Consider the following 16551-nt stretch of genomic DNA (forward strand, 5'->3'; position numbering starts at 1 on the left):
GCGCGCGCACGGGAGGTCGGAGCGGAGGCGCCGCCGGGCGCGCGCGGCTTGGTTCACGGGGACTCTTAACGCGCACGCGCTTTGGGGGGGAAGGGCGGGTGGAGATCTGCTGTGCGCAGGCGCAGTGTGGTAGCCAGGCCTTGGCGGCGCCACTGCAAAGCTGAGGGCCCCTAGTTGTCCTCCAGCCTACTGGTGTGGGGCAGATGTTGAGTGGCGCGAGCGTGGCACGTGGGTGGACCAGGATGCCAGGAGAGTGTGAGAGGTTCATCTGATGACGTGGGCCGGTCTCTTCCTGGTCTTGGGAGTTGAGCATACTACTAAGTTGTGGGAAAGGGAGAAAAATAACGCGGAATTGTTTCCCTACTTGTACCTTAAGGCAAGGTTTTCACTGCAAAGAGTAAAAAATTGAGAGTTTCCAGGTGATGGTTGGGCCCGTTCCTTCCTGGTCCCTTTTTTGGGGGGAATTCTGGTCACTTTGCCTTCCCTGTCTTATTTTCTATTCTCCCTTCATTTACCCTAGAGCTGGCTCAGTCCCGCTGCCTCTTTTACCGTTGTTTTTAAAGACTTTACCTCTTGGCTTGCACCCTTTGGGAACTAGAACGACTTCTGTGTGGTAACTGTTGGGAGTTTTCTGCCTGTGTGTCGGGGAAGAAGGGTTTGGCTACTTACACATAGCTTGTGTGTCCTTGAACTCTTATACATCTTTGAAGAGTTCAGACCTTAAGTGTCTACTTGGGCAGGATCGCTGAATGCTGATCTTGGCTAAACTTATGAAGAGTAAGGTGATCTTGTTGAAGAATTGGGTTTTTCATGTAGTAATGTGTAGTGATAGGTTTAGTTGTATTCTGGCTTCATTCAGAAAGGTGACTGGTGAGTGGTGGAGGTAGGAGGAGCCAGCAACACCCCCCACCCCCACCCCATCCCCTGCCAGCATTGCTCTTCAGATTTGTCTGTGATTCTTCAATCTACCCTTGTCTCCCCTGGGGCTCGTAAGGCATTTGTGCCAATGTAGTGTAATGTATATATCTTTGTAGTATTTGATTTCATTATGTGAAATTTTAGGTGCTGAGGTTTGTTATTTTGTTTACACACATGTTGCAGAGTTTCTTTGGAGGGAAATTATAAATGTGAAATGTTAACTTTTCTGACCCAGGGCCTGGTACCCTTGTAGCAGCCGTATGTTTTGTTTTAATCTCTGACCTCTGAGGTTTGTCTTAATTTCTGTGACATTTAAATTTTAGCTTAGGTCCTCCGCTTCACAGTCTGCTAAGGTTCTGTGTGAGACAGGTGTCCTGTGCTGCCTGTTGGTAGTTCCTGTGCTAGTTTATATTTGCGTCTGATTCGACTGTATCTGCCTTTAGACTTCCCAAATAAGAAGCGGAAGAGGAGCCGCTGGAACCAGGACACAATGGAACAGAAGACAGTGATTCCAGGAATGCCTACCGTTATTCCTCCTGGACTTACTCGAGAACAAGAAAGAGCTTATATAGGTAAATACACGTTCTGCATCTAAATGCATTTTGTGATTGTTACTGATTGTTACTGTTTATTCTGAACAATATTTCTGTGCATTGGAAGTTTAAGATTTTAGTGGTTTCTTTTTTGATAAGACGTATGATGAGGTGTACTTTCACAACTTTGACGTAATCTGTCAGTTTTTGCTCAGTGAGTCCTGCTTTTGCAGTTCCTTGTTTTGGTTTGTTCATAACAACAGTGTTCTCCATGAGTGCCAGGAAGGTAGAGCGGCCCACTTAGGAGTGAGCATAGTCCCCAGGCTAGCCCCCCACCTCACTCCATCCTTTTCAGCTGCCGTTCAGTTTCCTTGCCAGTTGATGAGGTGAGTGTCTTGTGCCTCTGGACATGGCCCCAGTGGAGAGCACTGCAGGTATTGTACACCCAAGTACGTTTTTCACAGCATGACCTTTGACCATAATTTTGTATTCCTCTCTTCCCCTAAAATGTGGTTTTACTTTTTTATAGGTATTTTCTGAAAAGAAAAAAATAAAGCTAAGTTTAAACAAAAAAGTGGTTCTTTTAAGTGTGTTTACAGTTCACCCCTTTTTACCATTTTGTTGAAATTAACCTTTCCTTCAGCATTTATTCTGGTTTGGTCTTTGGAGAGCTGTCTTAAAACGAAGGCTCTTGTATTTATTACTAAAGAATTCTGCTGGGAAAGGGGATACTGCCTGGACGTGGAACGAGGTGGTAGGGTAAAAGATCTGGTCTGTTGGGAAATTTCAAGAATTAAGCATGACTGCCCACATTGGAATCAAAATTAACCTCAGAATTACTTTTTTTTTTTAATACAAGGTTTTTAATGCAGGTTTTACTTTTATATACCCGTGCAGCTGTTTCAAAAAACTTCATTTGATAAGTAATTTCTACTAACTAAAGAACCATTCCCTTTGGGAGATACTAGGCAAAAGACTTCCTAGACCTTTGAGGCTGTGGCCTTCACAAACAAAAAACTTTAAGGCTGGCATGTTATAATTCTTGAGGGTCTTAATTCTTAGATTGCTGAGAATTTTGAAGCTTTGGAATTATCTATCTCCTTTTCACAGTGCTACTAATATTTCTTTTTTCTGCACTGATCCTCTACTCCCACCCAACCCTTTCTGTTTTGTGTTAGACCCATTTGGGTCCTTACAACCCCAGTGAAAATGCCCTCTAGTGGATTGATGTCCCAAGAACGTAAACAGCCTTAGAAAATGGGAAAAACTCATTCTTTACATCTCCACTTTGCTCCCTGTGAAGGTATAGTAATGCACTGAGTCCTAAGGGCTATTTATAGCTGTGATCAAAGTAGAGGTTGGGGTAGATCTTGGCTCCCTGAAAAGCACAGAATAGGAGACACTATGGCTTCGAACCTGTTTGTTCCAGTTGGAACCCCTGCTGAGAACTTGGTTTCTAACAAGTTGCCAGACAATGCTTATACTGCTGATTAGGTACCAATTCTGAGAACCACTAGTAAAGCAGTGGTTCTCAAAATTTATTATACATAAGAATCACCTGGGGAGCTTGTTAAACTGTAGCTTCTCATTCAGGACATCTGGGGTGGAAATGCAAATGCTCAGCAGGGTTTGAACCGGAATGAATGAGTTTGAAGCCCTGGGAGACACATACCATTAGCAGAGGGAATTGCCTTAAAGTTGTTAGTGTGTGACCTTTTTGATTTCTCTTTAGTGCCAGCTATTTCTTCAGATCAGATCCCACACCCCCCACAGTCCAGCTAAGAGGACCACCTATGCCCATGAAGGTGACTTTAGTCTTGAGTTGTTGAACTTAATACTTGACTGCTGAATTGGAACTTTCTGGAATAAAGAAGCTTAGGGAAGCATGTCTTAGCTCACTTACCTACCACGATGTGCACTGTCTTGTTCAGAATGCCCCCAACATCTCTTGATGTCAGTAGATTTCCATTTCTTCAGAGCTTGAGTGGTGTGTGGTGTAGCTCTGTGAGATATATTTAAAATAAGAAGGGCATCTTGGGTTAGACATGCATTCATCCCATCTGGGGGCCAACTCAACATTAACCCAGTCCAGTAAGGCTTGCCATTATTAGAGCTGTTTGCTCAGTTTTCAGGTACTTTAAAGGTAAGAAACAGGTGGTTATTCAGCCTGCTGAAGAAAGACGATCTGGCTCTGCAGTTCCCATTATCTCAGAGAATTAACTGTGTAACATTTCCCCCAGTCACTGGCAACTTTTGTGAAACCCTCATCTCTCTCTTTCATGTACAGCCTCACATGCCAAGGCCCGAGGGCCACACACATTCTCCTTGACCCACCCACACTTTCCAGCCTCTGCACCCCACTTTTTCTCCCTACATTTAACAGCAAGTTTAAAAAAGAGTTTTTGTATCTTTATGATTATTGGTTTATTAAGGTAAATGGTATGTCGTTTAATATGAATAAGATGCAGCAGGAATGGGGAGACTCTTACTAGAACGGGTGTGGTTGCACAGAGCATGTACAAATTTCTGTCAGGTATTGAAATGGTTATTAAATGTCTTGTTATTAAGGATTTTTTTAATGAAAATGATCTTTGTTCAACTGGTGTTTTTCTTGTCCCATGTCATTGGGTTTCATTTCAGGCCAAGTTTAATATTTTAATGAAAAAAAAAAACTTTTGCCCTCAAAGTAATTTGGTGGGAATGGGGTGTTGGTGGTAACATCTATGTATGGTTTTGATTCTGGGTGTCAGGTGTATAGCAAGCCTTGGGGAGGACGAGGTAAATCACCTCCTGGTTAATTGCTTTGATGTTAGCCTTAGTGAACAGTCTTTACTGCTAACTCCTCTTCCAACAAACTGTTTGCTTCCTGAAGTGATAACTAATAACCATTTTGAAGTGACAAATACCTGTAGATGTAAATGGACTCCTGCCAATAGGTGGTTGGGGGTTTTTGCCTCAATGTGTTCACTGAGCAGTCGTCCCTTTCAAAGTCTCCGAGTTCTTCATGCTTATTGTTGAGATTTAAGATGTTTTTTGGTAACATTGTCTTTTTTCCATCCTTTTTTTTCTTTCCTAACCTGGTTTCTTCCAGTGCAACTGCAGATAGAAGACCTGACTCGTAAACTGCGCACAGGAGACCTGGGCATCCCCCCTAACCCTGAGGACAGGTTGGGAAACAGTTTTAACCAGCTGACAGTAACGCTTTTACCTTTTTCTCAATACGTTTTACTGGTGGCAACATATTGTGTCAGTTCGATAAAATCCTAGTAAGACGACCGGTACTATGATCTTTGAGGGAATAGACTTTAATTAGCAATATCTTATAGCAGTCAACAGTTAGAAAATTGAAATGAAACTTAATTACTAGCAGAATAAAAAGTTACAGGAAAATGGTCAACTGGTTTCCAATTGGTAAGCATGTAGGTTTTAACCTGATTTCCCCATCCATAGGGACAGTGAGGTGGCCTGTTAACCTGCCTTTTCAGTACCTGCTTGGCTGAAAGCCCAGGGTGTAGAATTTTTCTCACAGGTACACGATGCAGGATTAAGACTATTTTTGAGCATCACTGAGTTTGAGCAGGCCAGAAACTCCGTCTGGTCAGCTCATTGCTACAGTCTTCCTGCTCATGGTTTTAAGACGGTTTTAAAATCAGATGAGCTTTCTAACCAGCTTCCTTTACTGCCAGTTAATTTTCAGCCTTGGCCATTGCCTGGGGGGAAAGGGGGCTGGGAGGGGCAGAACATTCCTACCTGTTTGGGGAAGGCAAGCACCCAACCCTAAATAACTGTGTTTTTAAGGGGAGTGTTGTCCTCAAACAGCTGTGGTAATGAGCGTTAGTTCACAATTCCTATCTCTGAAAATCAGAAGTTTATCTGAGGGAAATGAATTTTTTGGAAAAAAAAAAAATTTATTGGCTGATTGATCTTTGAACAGGTAAAATCTGGTCATTTAATAACAGGGCATGAAACCTACTTCTCAGTGAAATTTCTCCCAGTGCGTGTGCATTGTAGAAAACGCTACTTTAAAGAGTCAAGTTTTTGGCTTTTTGTTTAGTGCATTAAATCGGGAAGATGATGCAGTGGCTCTAGAAGTCATTTGTTTATGCATCTTTTTGTGGCCCCTTTACCAACAAATTAACTTCTTATCTCTCCATGTTGACCTTCAATTTTATTTAATAAATTTTATTATTTTTTTTTAATCTGTAGATTATGGTTGGAGGGTTGTGTTGCACTTATATATTTTTTTTTTATTTGAAGTTTTTTTTCTTTTCCCCTCAAGAAATTTGCATTGTAGGCTATAAACCACACGTGTTCAGTGCCTTTCTGGCCTTTTTCCGTTTAATACTATGTCTACAGGTTACCAGGCAATTCTTCAAAAGGTTGAATTTTTAACAAACTTTCTTTGCTTCCTGGAGAAGTGGGATTAGAATTTAGTTGATCTAATACGCTGCCAATTCAAGGTGAAGAAATTGGGCCAATCTGACCTTTAGAATATTAGCTATTGCCTTTTACTTCCACAATTTAACAAGAGGTTAAATTGTTGTAAGGCCTTTAAATGACCAATTTGGTACTGGTAAAAGTTGTTTTGATGATCAGCCAGAAATGCTTAATTCTAGCCAGTGATAAGGGGGGCGTTAGAAACACAAGACGTTAGGAGTAAAGTCAGCAGCTTTCGTCTCTCATACTCAGTTTGAAAGAGGCCCTAAGGCCTCGTTGGTTTTGCTTTGAGCCCAGATTGGAGGGAAACGCATGAGTTTCTTACTTTAATAAAATAAGATAATTTCTTAAGGTGTATTTTCAAAATTCAGCCACTTTATGCTATTTTGATGTTGCTTAACTTGCATAGTTAAAAGTGTCTTAAAATGTCTTGTAGATTTTAAAATGTGTAAGATGATAGTCTAATGAGCTGGGGTGTGTTTGCTTTTCACGGTTATTGGATTGTGCTAACAGTTTATACAAATGTTAGAAGTGGAGGTGTCATTTAGCCGTCATTAGCCATGAACAAACCTGACCTTTTATTCCATCGTGTGTGTAACGTGGTGTGACATGGTTCCCTTTAGGCTGAAGACAGTGGGAGCAGCCGAGTTCAGTCCTTGCTCTCCAACTAGGCAAGGTTCTTTCAACTAAACCAAGGGTGTAGGAGTCTTGACAACTTTCAGGATGTTTTTTTTAATAACCTGATCCACATGGTCTCTTCCCTTCTTGCAGCTGCTACTAAATTTTCATTCAGAAAATCAAGCTATGGTCCTTTTTGTAATCTGAACTCAGAATTCTAGGAGTGTAACTTCTCTTTTTTTATTACCGCAAAATCCAGCTGTGGTAAACTGACCATTTTATCATTATTATTTTTTACTTGTAGCAACAGCATTTCACTCCTTAAAAAATGAGAGAGAGAAAATCTGCTTTCTGGACTTGTAAACTAGGGTGGAGAAACAATAGGTTTTCCCCTTGCTGTTTGCAGGTTCAGACCCTAGACAAGTATTTGAGCAAATCTGCATTTGCAGCCTCTCTTAGAAGCTGCTTTAGCATTTTAACGTTTTTCTCTACCTAGACTCCCTAACCTCGAACAGCCAGAAAACAGGTTGACTCCTGGGCCTTGGACACAGCCAGCCAGGCCATTGAAGGAAAAGCAGAGACGAAGCCTTGCACCATCTCTCTCCATTGTGGGGGCCAAGTAGCTACAGTAACCTTGAGTCCCAGTTGCATTGGGTCAAAGAGCTCATACTTCTCATGTGTCGGGGGCACAGACACTCTTCCTGATAGGGCGTGAGCTCTCCAAGAGTTAACATTTGACCTAGACTTGGGGTTTCCATAGCTCATAAAGTTGTAATCACGTAATTTTTTTTTCGAATGAAAGAAAATCCGTATTTGGCAAGAAGACTCCAGAGGATGATAACTGTCCTTGCCATTTACAATACAAAGATTTGCCCCTATAAATCAGACTTTTTTCTCTTAACCACTGTTAGAAGCAACACACACACACACACCCTCGGTCCCCTTATGCTGAGCCAGCCTCCATCTCTCCATTCCACACGATCTGAATAGCACACGTTATGGTCGGTTCCTCCGAAGAGTTTGTGTTAGGGTCTAAAGAGACAGGGGGCTGGGAAGACTTACTATAGCCCGTGTGGGAATGAGAGAAGAGTTGGGGGCCAAGCAGTAACGGTGGTCTGTCTCCCACAGGTCCCCTTCCCCTGAGCCCATCTACAATAGCGAGGGGAAGCGGCTTAACACCCGCGAGTTCCGCACACGTAAAAAGCTCGAAGAGGAGCGGCATAATCTCATCACGGAGATGGTTGCGCTCAACCCTGATTTCAAGCCACCTGCAGATTACAAGTAAGCAGAAGTCTGGGTTGTCTGGAATGAGGACACACAACAATTATGCGTGGTCTGGTGGAAGTTTTTATACCAACTTCTCACCCCAAATCACCCGTAATCACAAGTGGCACCAAGAGTTAGTTCTAGAAGAGCTATTGGTTATGTATGTCGTGTCTTAGACATTGCAGAGGAATTGACAGTCTTGTCTTTTTTTAGACCTCCGGCAACGCGTGTGAGTGACAAAGTAATGATTCCACAAGATGAGTATCCAGAAATCAACTTTGTGGGGCTGCTTATTGGGCCCAGGTGAGTAACCACTGTACTGTGGGATGTAGACTTTCTAAGAACCTGTGAGATGTGTTTTGTGCGTAATTGATGCTGCTGAGTTAGGCTTTCCTATGAGAAAGTCTCTTTAACTTCCCCGTTTTACTGTGGAGAAGTCAAATCCACAGGATTGCTGTGCTGACCTTAACTTAGAGGTCACTGAGCTCTTGGTGGGAACAAAATCCAATTTTCTGTGCTTGCAGTTGCCCACCAGTGCCCAGCCTGCGTGCTCTGGACTGAAGCTGCATGTCAGGTGTGGTAACTCAATCCTTTTTGCCATTTGATTTCTGTCTTTGATAGAGGGAACACCCTGAAGAACATAGAGAAAGAGTGCAACGCCAAAATTATGATCCGAGGGAAAGGGTCTGTGAAAGAAGGGAAGGTTGGGCGCAAAGATGGCCAGATGTTGCCAGGGGAAGATGAGCCGCTTCATGCCCTGGTGACCGCCAACACCATGGAGAATGTTAAGAAGGCAGTAGAACAGGTGAGCCGGCCTGGAAACAAAGCTGCTTACCAGAATCCAGGTGGTGGCCCTAGCACGTCCATAACTACGCCCTTTGCATCTTCACTAGATAAGAAACATCCTGAAGCAGGGTATTGAGACCCCTGAGGACCAGAACGATCTACGGAAGATGCAGCTTCGGGAGTTGGCGCGATTGAATGGGACACTTCGGGAAGATGACAACAGGTATGTGGTCAGTTTCGGCGAGTGCAGGGAGACCTGAGGAACCGTGGAAGTAGAGAGGTTAGGTCGTGCGTATTCCTTGAGTTGATTTCTTTTTCCCCCCTCAACAGGATCTTGAGGCCCTGGCAGAGCTCAGAGAGCCGCAGCATTACCAATACCACGGTGTGCACCAAGTGTGGAGGGGCCGGCCACATTGCCTCAGACTGCAAATTCCAGAGGTGAGGAGCTGGCGGTTTGCCTGGCAGCTCTTAGCACGTTGATTGGTTGTTAATCTTGTGGACCCAAGAAAGTCTCTTTTCTGTGAATGTGGTAAGGGTGTGATTTAAAACCCAGGATTAGAAACAACCTTGTGTAGAACACCACTGTTTCACTGCACATCTGAGCTCAGGAAAATTGGAAGCTTCCGTTCAGGGTATAAGTGTTTTTGCTCGTGCTCGATATTGTCATTGCTGTTTAACATTGGTCCAGGAAGACTAGGCAGTCTGTGAATGTTTGACCAGTTGCAAATCAGCACCTACTATCAGCATTTTTCTGTTTTGGGTGGCAACTATATAAGGCCTTGTTGAGGGGGTTCTGGCAGTTTCTCCAGTCTTGCATAGTTTTCCTTCTCTCAAACTGGGAGTGGTGATGAGTCTTGGTCGTTGGGAGAATGTGTGCTTTCTTGGCTGATGTGGCTGGCTGTGGTTGGGTGCTCACTCTGTGCTTTGTTCTTAGCTCAGTGTCTTTGCTGTGGCAGAGATTCTTGTGATAGTCTGAGATGCAAAACTGGGCACTGAGCTAAAAAGCTGGTGAGATTTGCCCAGTAGGATGTCAGGGAGGAGCGGCGGGCTGATGACCGCTTTTTCTCATAACGTTCTGTATATAAGTTCTTTGGGTACGTTTCCTTGTTACTGAGTTTTTTCCTCTTTTTTCCCCCCCAATCTACCCTCAGGCCTGGTGACCCACAGTCAGCTCAGGATAAAGCACGTATGGATAAAGAGTATTTGTCCCTCATGGCTGAGCTGGGTGAAGCGCCTGTCCCAGCATCTGTGGGCTCCACCTCTGGGCCTTCTGCCACACCCCTGGCCAGTGCACCTCGGCCTGCTGCTCCTGCCAGCAACCCACCTCCACCGGTGAGCCTCAGCTGCCCCCTTTTTTGGTCTAGCTTCCCTATTGTCTTCTTCAGAGACTGGGAGCTATGGCCAAGTGCTTTGGGTGGGAGCAGATGGATGGACATGGCTGGCAACATTGTTCTTTTGGGATGTCAAACCAGTTTGGGGGACCTCTCACTTTGGGGGAGAGCTGTTCTTTCTGTTCTGGTCCCTTGGCATAGCCAAAAGAACAGTGTTGCCACCAGGGGAATCAGACAGGGACATTGGCGGGAAATGCCCTCACGTAGTCTCTCATGTCCACCACCCAGAGTCGCCCACCCTGGATGAATTCCGGCCCTTCAGAGAGTCGGCCCTACCATGGCATGCACGGAGGTGGTCCTGGTGGACCAGGAGGTGGCCCCCACAGCTTCCCACACCCATTACCCAGCCTGACAGGTGGGCATGGTGGACATCCCATGCAGCACAACCCTAATGGACCCCCACCCCCTTGGATGCAGCCGCCACCACCACCGATGAGTCAGGGCCCCCACCCACCTGGGCACCATGGCCCTCCTCCAATGGGTAAGTAAGTGTCAGACCAGAAACCTTGGGGTCTGGGATACAAAAGGGTTCCCATTAGGTTGTGCATTAGGTCTCCTTGACTTGGTGAGGCCCTGATTCCAGAAGGAGCAGGACTCCACTCTGGTTCAGGGAGTGACTTCTCTGTAGGCAGGTCAAGGCCCACCTCTTCTAGCAAGGCTCTCGGATAAGTTGGTGGTGGGTGTTTTCCCTGGCCAGTTCACATGTCCTGCTAAGTTCTTGCTCTCTCCTTCCATCAAGATCAGTACCTGGGAAGTACGCCTGTGGGCTCTGGGGTCTATCGCCTGCATCAAGGAAAAGGTAATGGAGCCCATTCTGTTTCCTTGGCCCTTTTGGGTCCTCGCCTTGGCCTGGGAGTGAGTGGCGGTTCTGTTCAAAGTTCCTCTTCTCCGAGGCCTCACCCTCGCCTGTCTCTCTCCGCGCAGGTATGATGCCACCGCCGCCTATGGGCATGATGCCGCCGCCGCCGCCGCCTCCCAGTGGGCAGCCGCCGCCCCCTCCCTCTGGTCCTCTTCCCCCATGGCAACAGCAGCAGCAGCAGCCTCCGCCACCTCCTCCGCCCAGCAGCAGTATGGCTTCCAGCACCCCCTTGCCATGGCAGCAAAGTGAGTGGAGTATGTTGGGCTTATGGGGGTGGGTGGGAAGGGGATGGGTTGGGAGGAACACACGAATCTCAGCTCACACACACACATCTGGGGGTGAGACTAGTCTCTGCTGGGGGCTGAGGCTGTGACAGAAAGGGGCCTCATGGCCCAGAGGAGTCTTGGGGGAGGAGAGCTGATGTTTGGTGTGGTTGTGTCTGGGGAAAGGTTTGTGGGGCACCTGGAGGGGAGCCTGCTATCGGAGGTAGGGTGCTGCAAGTCTAGGCTCTCGCCAGGTGGGTGAGCTACAGGCTGGCCTGGGCCTGGTGTGCTTGGCCAGGTGGGGTGGTGCACGCATGCTCAAGGAGAGGGCTGTGCTGGGCCTGAGAGACTGCTGGGTGGGCCGGGGAGTGGGGAAGAGAGCAGCTGTGGCCTTGAGGTTGAATGTGCCGTTTGGTGGTGGCGGCGGCGGCTGGGCGGAGGGATGTCAGAGCCGGTTGTTGTGTCTGGTACCTCCCCTCAGCCCTTCCTGGGGCATTGGTGACAAAGGGCTTACTCTGTGAAGCCCAGAGACCTCGAGGCTGACCCCAGGGTAGTCCTGCCCACCCCTCCACTCCCATCACCAGGACAGCCCCGCCCGCCCGCCTGTCCCCCACCACCGTACCGCATGCCAAGCAAGGAGCAGACGCCCTCGCCCCCATCCCAAGGCAGCAGCCGCAGAGAGCCGCGGTGTGCCCCCCCCCGCGCGTGTGACCTTGGGCTTCTTTACCACCCCAGATACGACGACTACCACCACGAGCGCTGGCACAGGGTCCATCCCGCCATGGCAACAGCAGCAGGCGGCTGCCGCAGCTTCTCCAGGAGCCCCTCAGATGCAAGGCAACCCCACTATGGTGCCCCTGCCCCCCGGGGTCCAGCCGCCTCTGCCGCCCGGTGCCCCTCCCCCTCCGCCGCCTCCGCCACCTGGTTCCGCCGGCATGATGTATGCCCCACCCCCCCCTCCTCCGCCTCCCATGGACCCTTCTAACTTTGTCACCATGATGGGCATGGGGGTGGCGGGCATGCCGCCCTTCGGGATGCCTCCAGCTCCCCCACCGCCTCCACCACAGAACTAGACTTGTTTTTTTAAGAAAATATATATTAGAGAGAGAGAGAGAGAGAATTGGTCTCGTTTAAACACACGCCGAACCTCACCATATGGAGCCAGACATTGGGACGCACGCGTGTGATTGTGTGTGCACGCATGTGTGTGTGTGCACGCACCGGGCTGGGCCAGGCGACAAGGACACGCTTGGGAACGGGCAGGTGGTAGCAGGGGTGCCAGCTTGGGCTCTCCTGGCGCCCCCGTAGCATCGAGTGTCTTCTTTGTCTTCTTCTCTCCTCACCCAACTCCCTTTGCCTCTTCCCAAACCGGGCCGCCAGGATCCCTCCCCGCGGCGGCGATGGCCCGAGCCATGAGAGTGAGGACTTTCCGCGCCCATTGGTGACCCTTCCAGGCAGACAGCCTCAGCAGCGCCCCTGGTGGACAGGATGGTTCGGCAAAGCAGCCTGAGTAGTTTTTGTGGACGGAATCGGAACACGCTGGCTCCATGTCGTGAAATTTTTATTAATTTTTTTCTTTTTCTTTTGTTGTTTCCTCATCTCTTCCTTTCTTCAGACTCCGTCCAAGGAGATGCTCTCCCCGGTCTTCTGCTGCAATTAGATTCCTTTCCCTCCTTTCCAGTCCTCAGTTCTGCCCTTGCCAAGGAGAGGGGAGCAAATGGTTTTAGGCACAGGCTCTGGCTGTTAGTGTCCACCTAGCAGTGACGGGGCTCTTTTGGTTCGCAGTTTTTCAGGGTGCCAGTGCCACCCCATAGATGTTTTGATGAGTTTGGGGTTTTTAATCTTTGCCACCCTGGTACAGGGTCTTGTGAAGTGCAGAAGGGGGCTATTCTCCAAGGTTCCGGGGTCCACATTTATTCCGGCACCCCTGCCAGCAATAGGTAGGGCAGCCACCTCAGGCTTGCCTGCCAGCCACCCCAGCATTCTCTCCTGCCTCCCTGACCACTGCGGCCTCAGGTTCCATTTATTTCTCTCTTTCCTGGAAGGGTTCCCTTTAAATTTTATTTTTATCCTAAACATCTGAATGTTTTGCAGTGTCTAAGGGTTTGAGCCCCTTATTCTTCATTCTACTTCCTTTCTTCCCCTTCCCTCTTCACAGAGTGATTATGTTGACAAATAATGTATAATTGCGCGTTCTCTTCACTGGTTTATCTGCAGAAATTTCTCTGGGCTTTTTTTCAGTGTATGATTTAACACTGCCTTAAAGGGGGATATTCCATTGAATAAAAGAGCAGTGTGGTTTTCTGGGTCTGATTTTTTTTTTCTTTTTCTTTTTCTCTTGAACCCCTTCCACCACCAGCAGCAGCCCGTTACCTTAGCTCATGTTGAGCACCTGGCCCCATCCTCTCTCCTCCCTGGGGAGGGGGCTGTGGGACAGTCATTAAGGAAGCCTGCCACCTGCCTCCCTGTGTTGTGGCCGCGGTGGTGGAAGCTGAGTGTGTGGGCAGCTCCACCGTCTCCCCCTTGTTCACTAGTTGATATAGCTGAGGACCAGGTTAACCCCTCCCTGGTCACCCCGTACTACCGCCTGGTGTCCGTCCTTTTGAAAGCCTTCCCCTGGCCCTGGACCTCCACTTTTGATGAGCTCCAGTTGTGATTTGTGCCTGGAAGCTGCCGCTTACTGAGGCCCTGGGCCTGGGGAGCCTCGACACTAAAGGTCAGGGCAACTAATCCTGCCCGTCGGCACAGAGCAACTAAAATTAAAACCGCCAAGTGGCTTTTTCTTTCTCTGCTGGTGACTTGCCGCCTGCCAATGCTGCAGGCTTGGGGGAGTGGTAGGGCAAGATAAAGTACCCCACCTTGTGCTTCGTAAGCACTTCTTTGCAAAGGGCCTTAGGCTGTTTTGTTCATTCATGTCTGGGCCAGTGGACAGTACCCGTTGTGGCACCAGAAAAATCCACTCCACGCAGTGGTGAGGTGTTGCCCAGCTCTGGCTATTGTTGCTGGGTGGTATGGCCTCTGGGGAGAGAGCTGTCTTAGCAACCCTTCTTCCCCCGCTGCCTTTACTTCCTTCAGGCAGGCTGAGGGACAGGCAGGCTCCTGTTGCCCCCCCCCCCCCCCCCCGCCCCCGGCATCTGTCCAGTAAGGACAACAACTCTGGCCTGGGCCATTGTCCAGCCTTGAGCTGAGGCTGGCTACTGCTGTTTACCCAGAGTGGAGCCCAGTGCCTGGGCCCCAGCCAGGTTGCCTGTGTGGCTTTGTGATAGGCGGACAGGCTGAGGACGCCTCAGAAACAAGGCCACTTCAGCGGGTTCCCAGAACCAAGTCCTGAACTCCCAACTAGAAAGTAGAGGGGAAGGCTCTTCTTTGTCCTTAGCTGAGGGGCTGGGGGCGGGGACGGGGCTGGCTACCTACCGTCTTTGACTTTGGTTTCACCTCATTGCTTCCCCCACAAGCTTGGTTTCCCTGGTGGGCTCATTGGGTGGTTAATTAGCTCTTTGAAGCTCTGGAAGAGGCAAAGTGGCGCTGTGTGGGTTTTAGAAATAAAATCAATAAATGACTTAACTACAGCCCAGCTATCTCCTCCGTCTCTCCCCTGGGGCCAGCTCCATTCCTGTGCTCGCTCCCTGCTTTTGTTAAGGTTTCACAGAGAAAGTGGTTGGAGAAGGAAGGCCCCAAAATGGGGGAGAGAGAGCAGGAAGGCTTGGCTCTCAGATGGGAACCACTTCCCCACCTGCCTTAAGCCACCCGGGGCGGAAGGAAGCCAGGCACCCGCACTTCAGTTTGTGCTGCTGCAGCAGTATCTCCCCACCCCCACAAAGCTGGGTGACAGGAATGCATTCGGGAAAGGTCAGTGCCAGGCTCTGTTAACGGAGACCAGGCAGGCGCTCTGCTGGAGACACCCAAGATTGGTCCCGAGAAGGAGGCACGATCCTGGTTAGAAATGGATGTAAACAACCCGAGTTAGTTGAGGTTGGGAAAGTGCTTGCGGGCCCCGTTAACAGTAAATCTCCACGGGCAGTGGGGGTGGTGACGGGGATGGGGGAAAGGAGGTGAGCCGGAGCCCCCAAGGTTTGATTGTGCTGGGCTGTGGCTTGCAAAACAAAGGAGGGGTTCTGGGTGGCATCGGCCCTCGGAGAGAGCCTGGGAACTGGGCGTGGGGACACAACAAAGGCTGAAGCACGAGAAAATAAAGTAGTTGGACGGAAAAATGGAAGACGCCTCCATGCCAGTGAAGTTGTGGAGCGGGGGTCTTTCAAAAAAGCACGTTGTGGATAAGCTGGAAGAGGGCAGGCAGTTCTTTGGGGCCAACAGCCAGAAAAGGGTTGGGTTACTGGGAAGCAGGATGAAGTGGGAATGGGCTGTGGGACCAGTTCTTAGTGGAGGGCCAGAGAGGTCGTGCAAAGGAGGGCTGAGGACAGAACATGCTGCCACTCTGGGCGTGAGCTGCAGCCCTGATGCTTGAGCGGGCCCCGTGGGCCAGTCTGAACTCCACTCCCAGCAACCTGCCATGGGGATAGTACAGGCCGTGGACGGGGGAGGGACGCTGTGAACCTCAGACGCTGAGTCAGGCCCAGAGATGAGGTGCTCGTGGGTGGAGGGCAGGGCGCAAGCTCCACAGCAGTACAGCCCAGGAGGGGGCACCCAGCATGCAAGCCTCCCAAGTGGAAGGAACCAGAGACCACCAAGCATTCGTTTTTTAAATACAAAAAAGAAATACTATTGCCATCAAGTCGATTCCGACTCATAGCGACCTTGTAGGACAGAGTAGAACTTCCCCATAGGATTAACAAGGAGCGCCTGATGGATTCAAACCACCGACTTTTCGGTTAGCAGCCATAGCTCTTAACCACTATGCCACCAGGGTTTCCGTTTTTTTAAATAGGTTACAATGACTTTTTTTCTTTTTTTTCCCTTAATAAAGTTTATATTCCCGCTCTGGGTCAGCACGTTTTGGTGTTTTTTTCCCCGCTCTCTACTTTTAAACAAGGCACCAAGGGGATGCTGTTTGGGGCAGGGGTAGAGCGAACCAAAACCAAACCTGTTCTTGAGTCGATCCTGCCTCATAGCGAACCTATAGGACAGAGAAGAATGGCCCCATAGGGTTTCCAAGGCTGTAATCTTTACAGAAGCAGACTTCTCCCGTGGAGCGGCTGGTGGGGGCCAACCGTCAACCTTTGGGTTAAGCAGCCGAGCACTTAACCACAGCACCACCAGGGCTCCTTTGGGGTAGAGCAGGGCCTGGGAATCCAGTCCCGGGTGGGACATGCAGTTTGGCTCCCACACCAAGCTGGTGATTCCAGGGCTGGGGCTACTGTGGCTCAGGAAGTCTTCAGAAGCAGCTTGGCTTTCCCCAAACCCTGGGGCTCTCAAGAGCATCTGGCAGCCGTCCAGGCCCCTGACCTGCTTCTTGGCCCTCAGACCAGAACAACCAGTCCTTCCCCTCATCTGGCCTACCACCTGCCCGGGGGGCCCGGGCC

General features: G+C 49.0%; 1 protein-coding gene across 5 annotated transcripts in view; it reads left to right on the forward strand.

Moving 5' to 3' along the window:
- Positions 1-14144, forward strand: part of SF1 (splicing factor 1) — a 15365-nt gene extending 1221 nt beyond the window's left edge. Inside the window, exons 2-14 of one of the 5 annotated variants that reach the window (XM_004383762.3) lie at positions 1362-1490; positions 4543-4618; positions 7635-7787; positions 7986-8075; positions 8394-8577; positions 8666-8781; positions 8889-8996; positions 9710-9890; positions 10157-10430; positions 10689-10748; positions 10874-11053; positions 11807-12011; positions 12452-14144. In XM_004383762.3, the coding sequence (XP_004383819.1) occupies positions 1362-1490; positions 4543-4618; positions 7635-7787; positions 7986-8075; positions 8394-8577; positions 8666-8781; positions 8889-8996; positions 9710-9890; positions 10157-10430; positions 10689-10748; positions 10874-11053; positions 11807-12011; positions 12452-12581 (1886 nt within the window). In that variant the 3' untranslated portion in view covers positions 12582-14144. Of the gene's footprint in view, positions 1-1361; positions 1491-4542; positions 4619-7634; positions 7788-7985; positions 8076-8393; positions 8578-8665; positions 8782-8888; positions 8997-9709; positions 9891-10156; positions 10435-10688; positions 10749-10873; positions 11054-11806 lie in introns of all 5 variants that reach the window. The other 4 variants (XM_004383761.3, XM_023738226.1, XM_012557664.2 and 1 more) reach the window with 4 other exon arrangements.
- The last annotated feature ends 2407 nt before the right edge of the window (positions 14145-16551 follow it).

Source organism: Trichechus manatus, unplaced genomic scaffold (genome assembly GCF_000243295.1).
Source record: "Trichechus manatus latirostris isolate Lorelei unplaced genomic scaffold, TriManLat1.0 scaffold00113, whole genome shotgun sequence".
NCBI classification, from domain to species: Eukaryota; Metazoa; Chordata; class Mammalia; order Sirenia; family Trichechidae; genus Trichechus; species Trichechus manatus.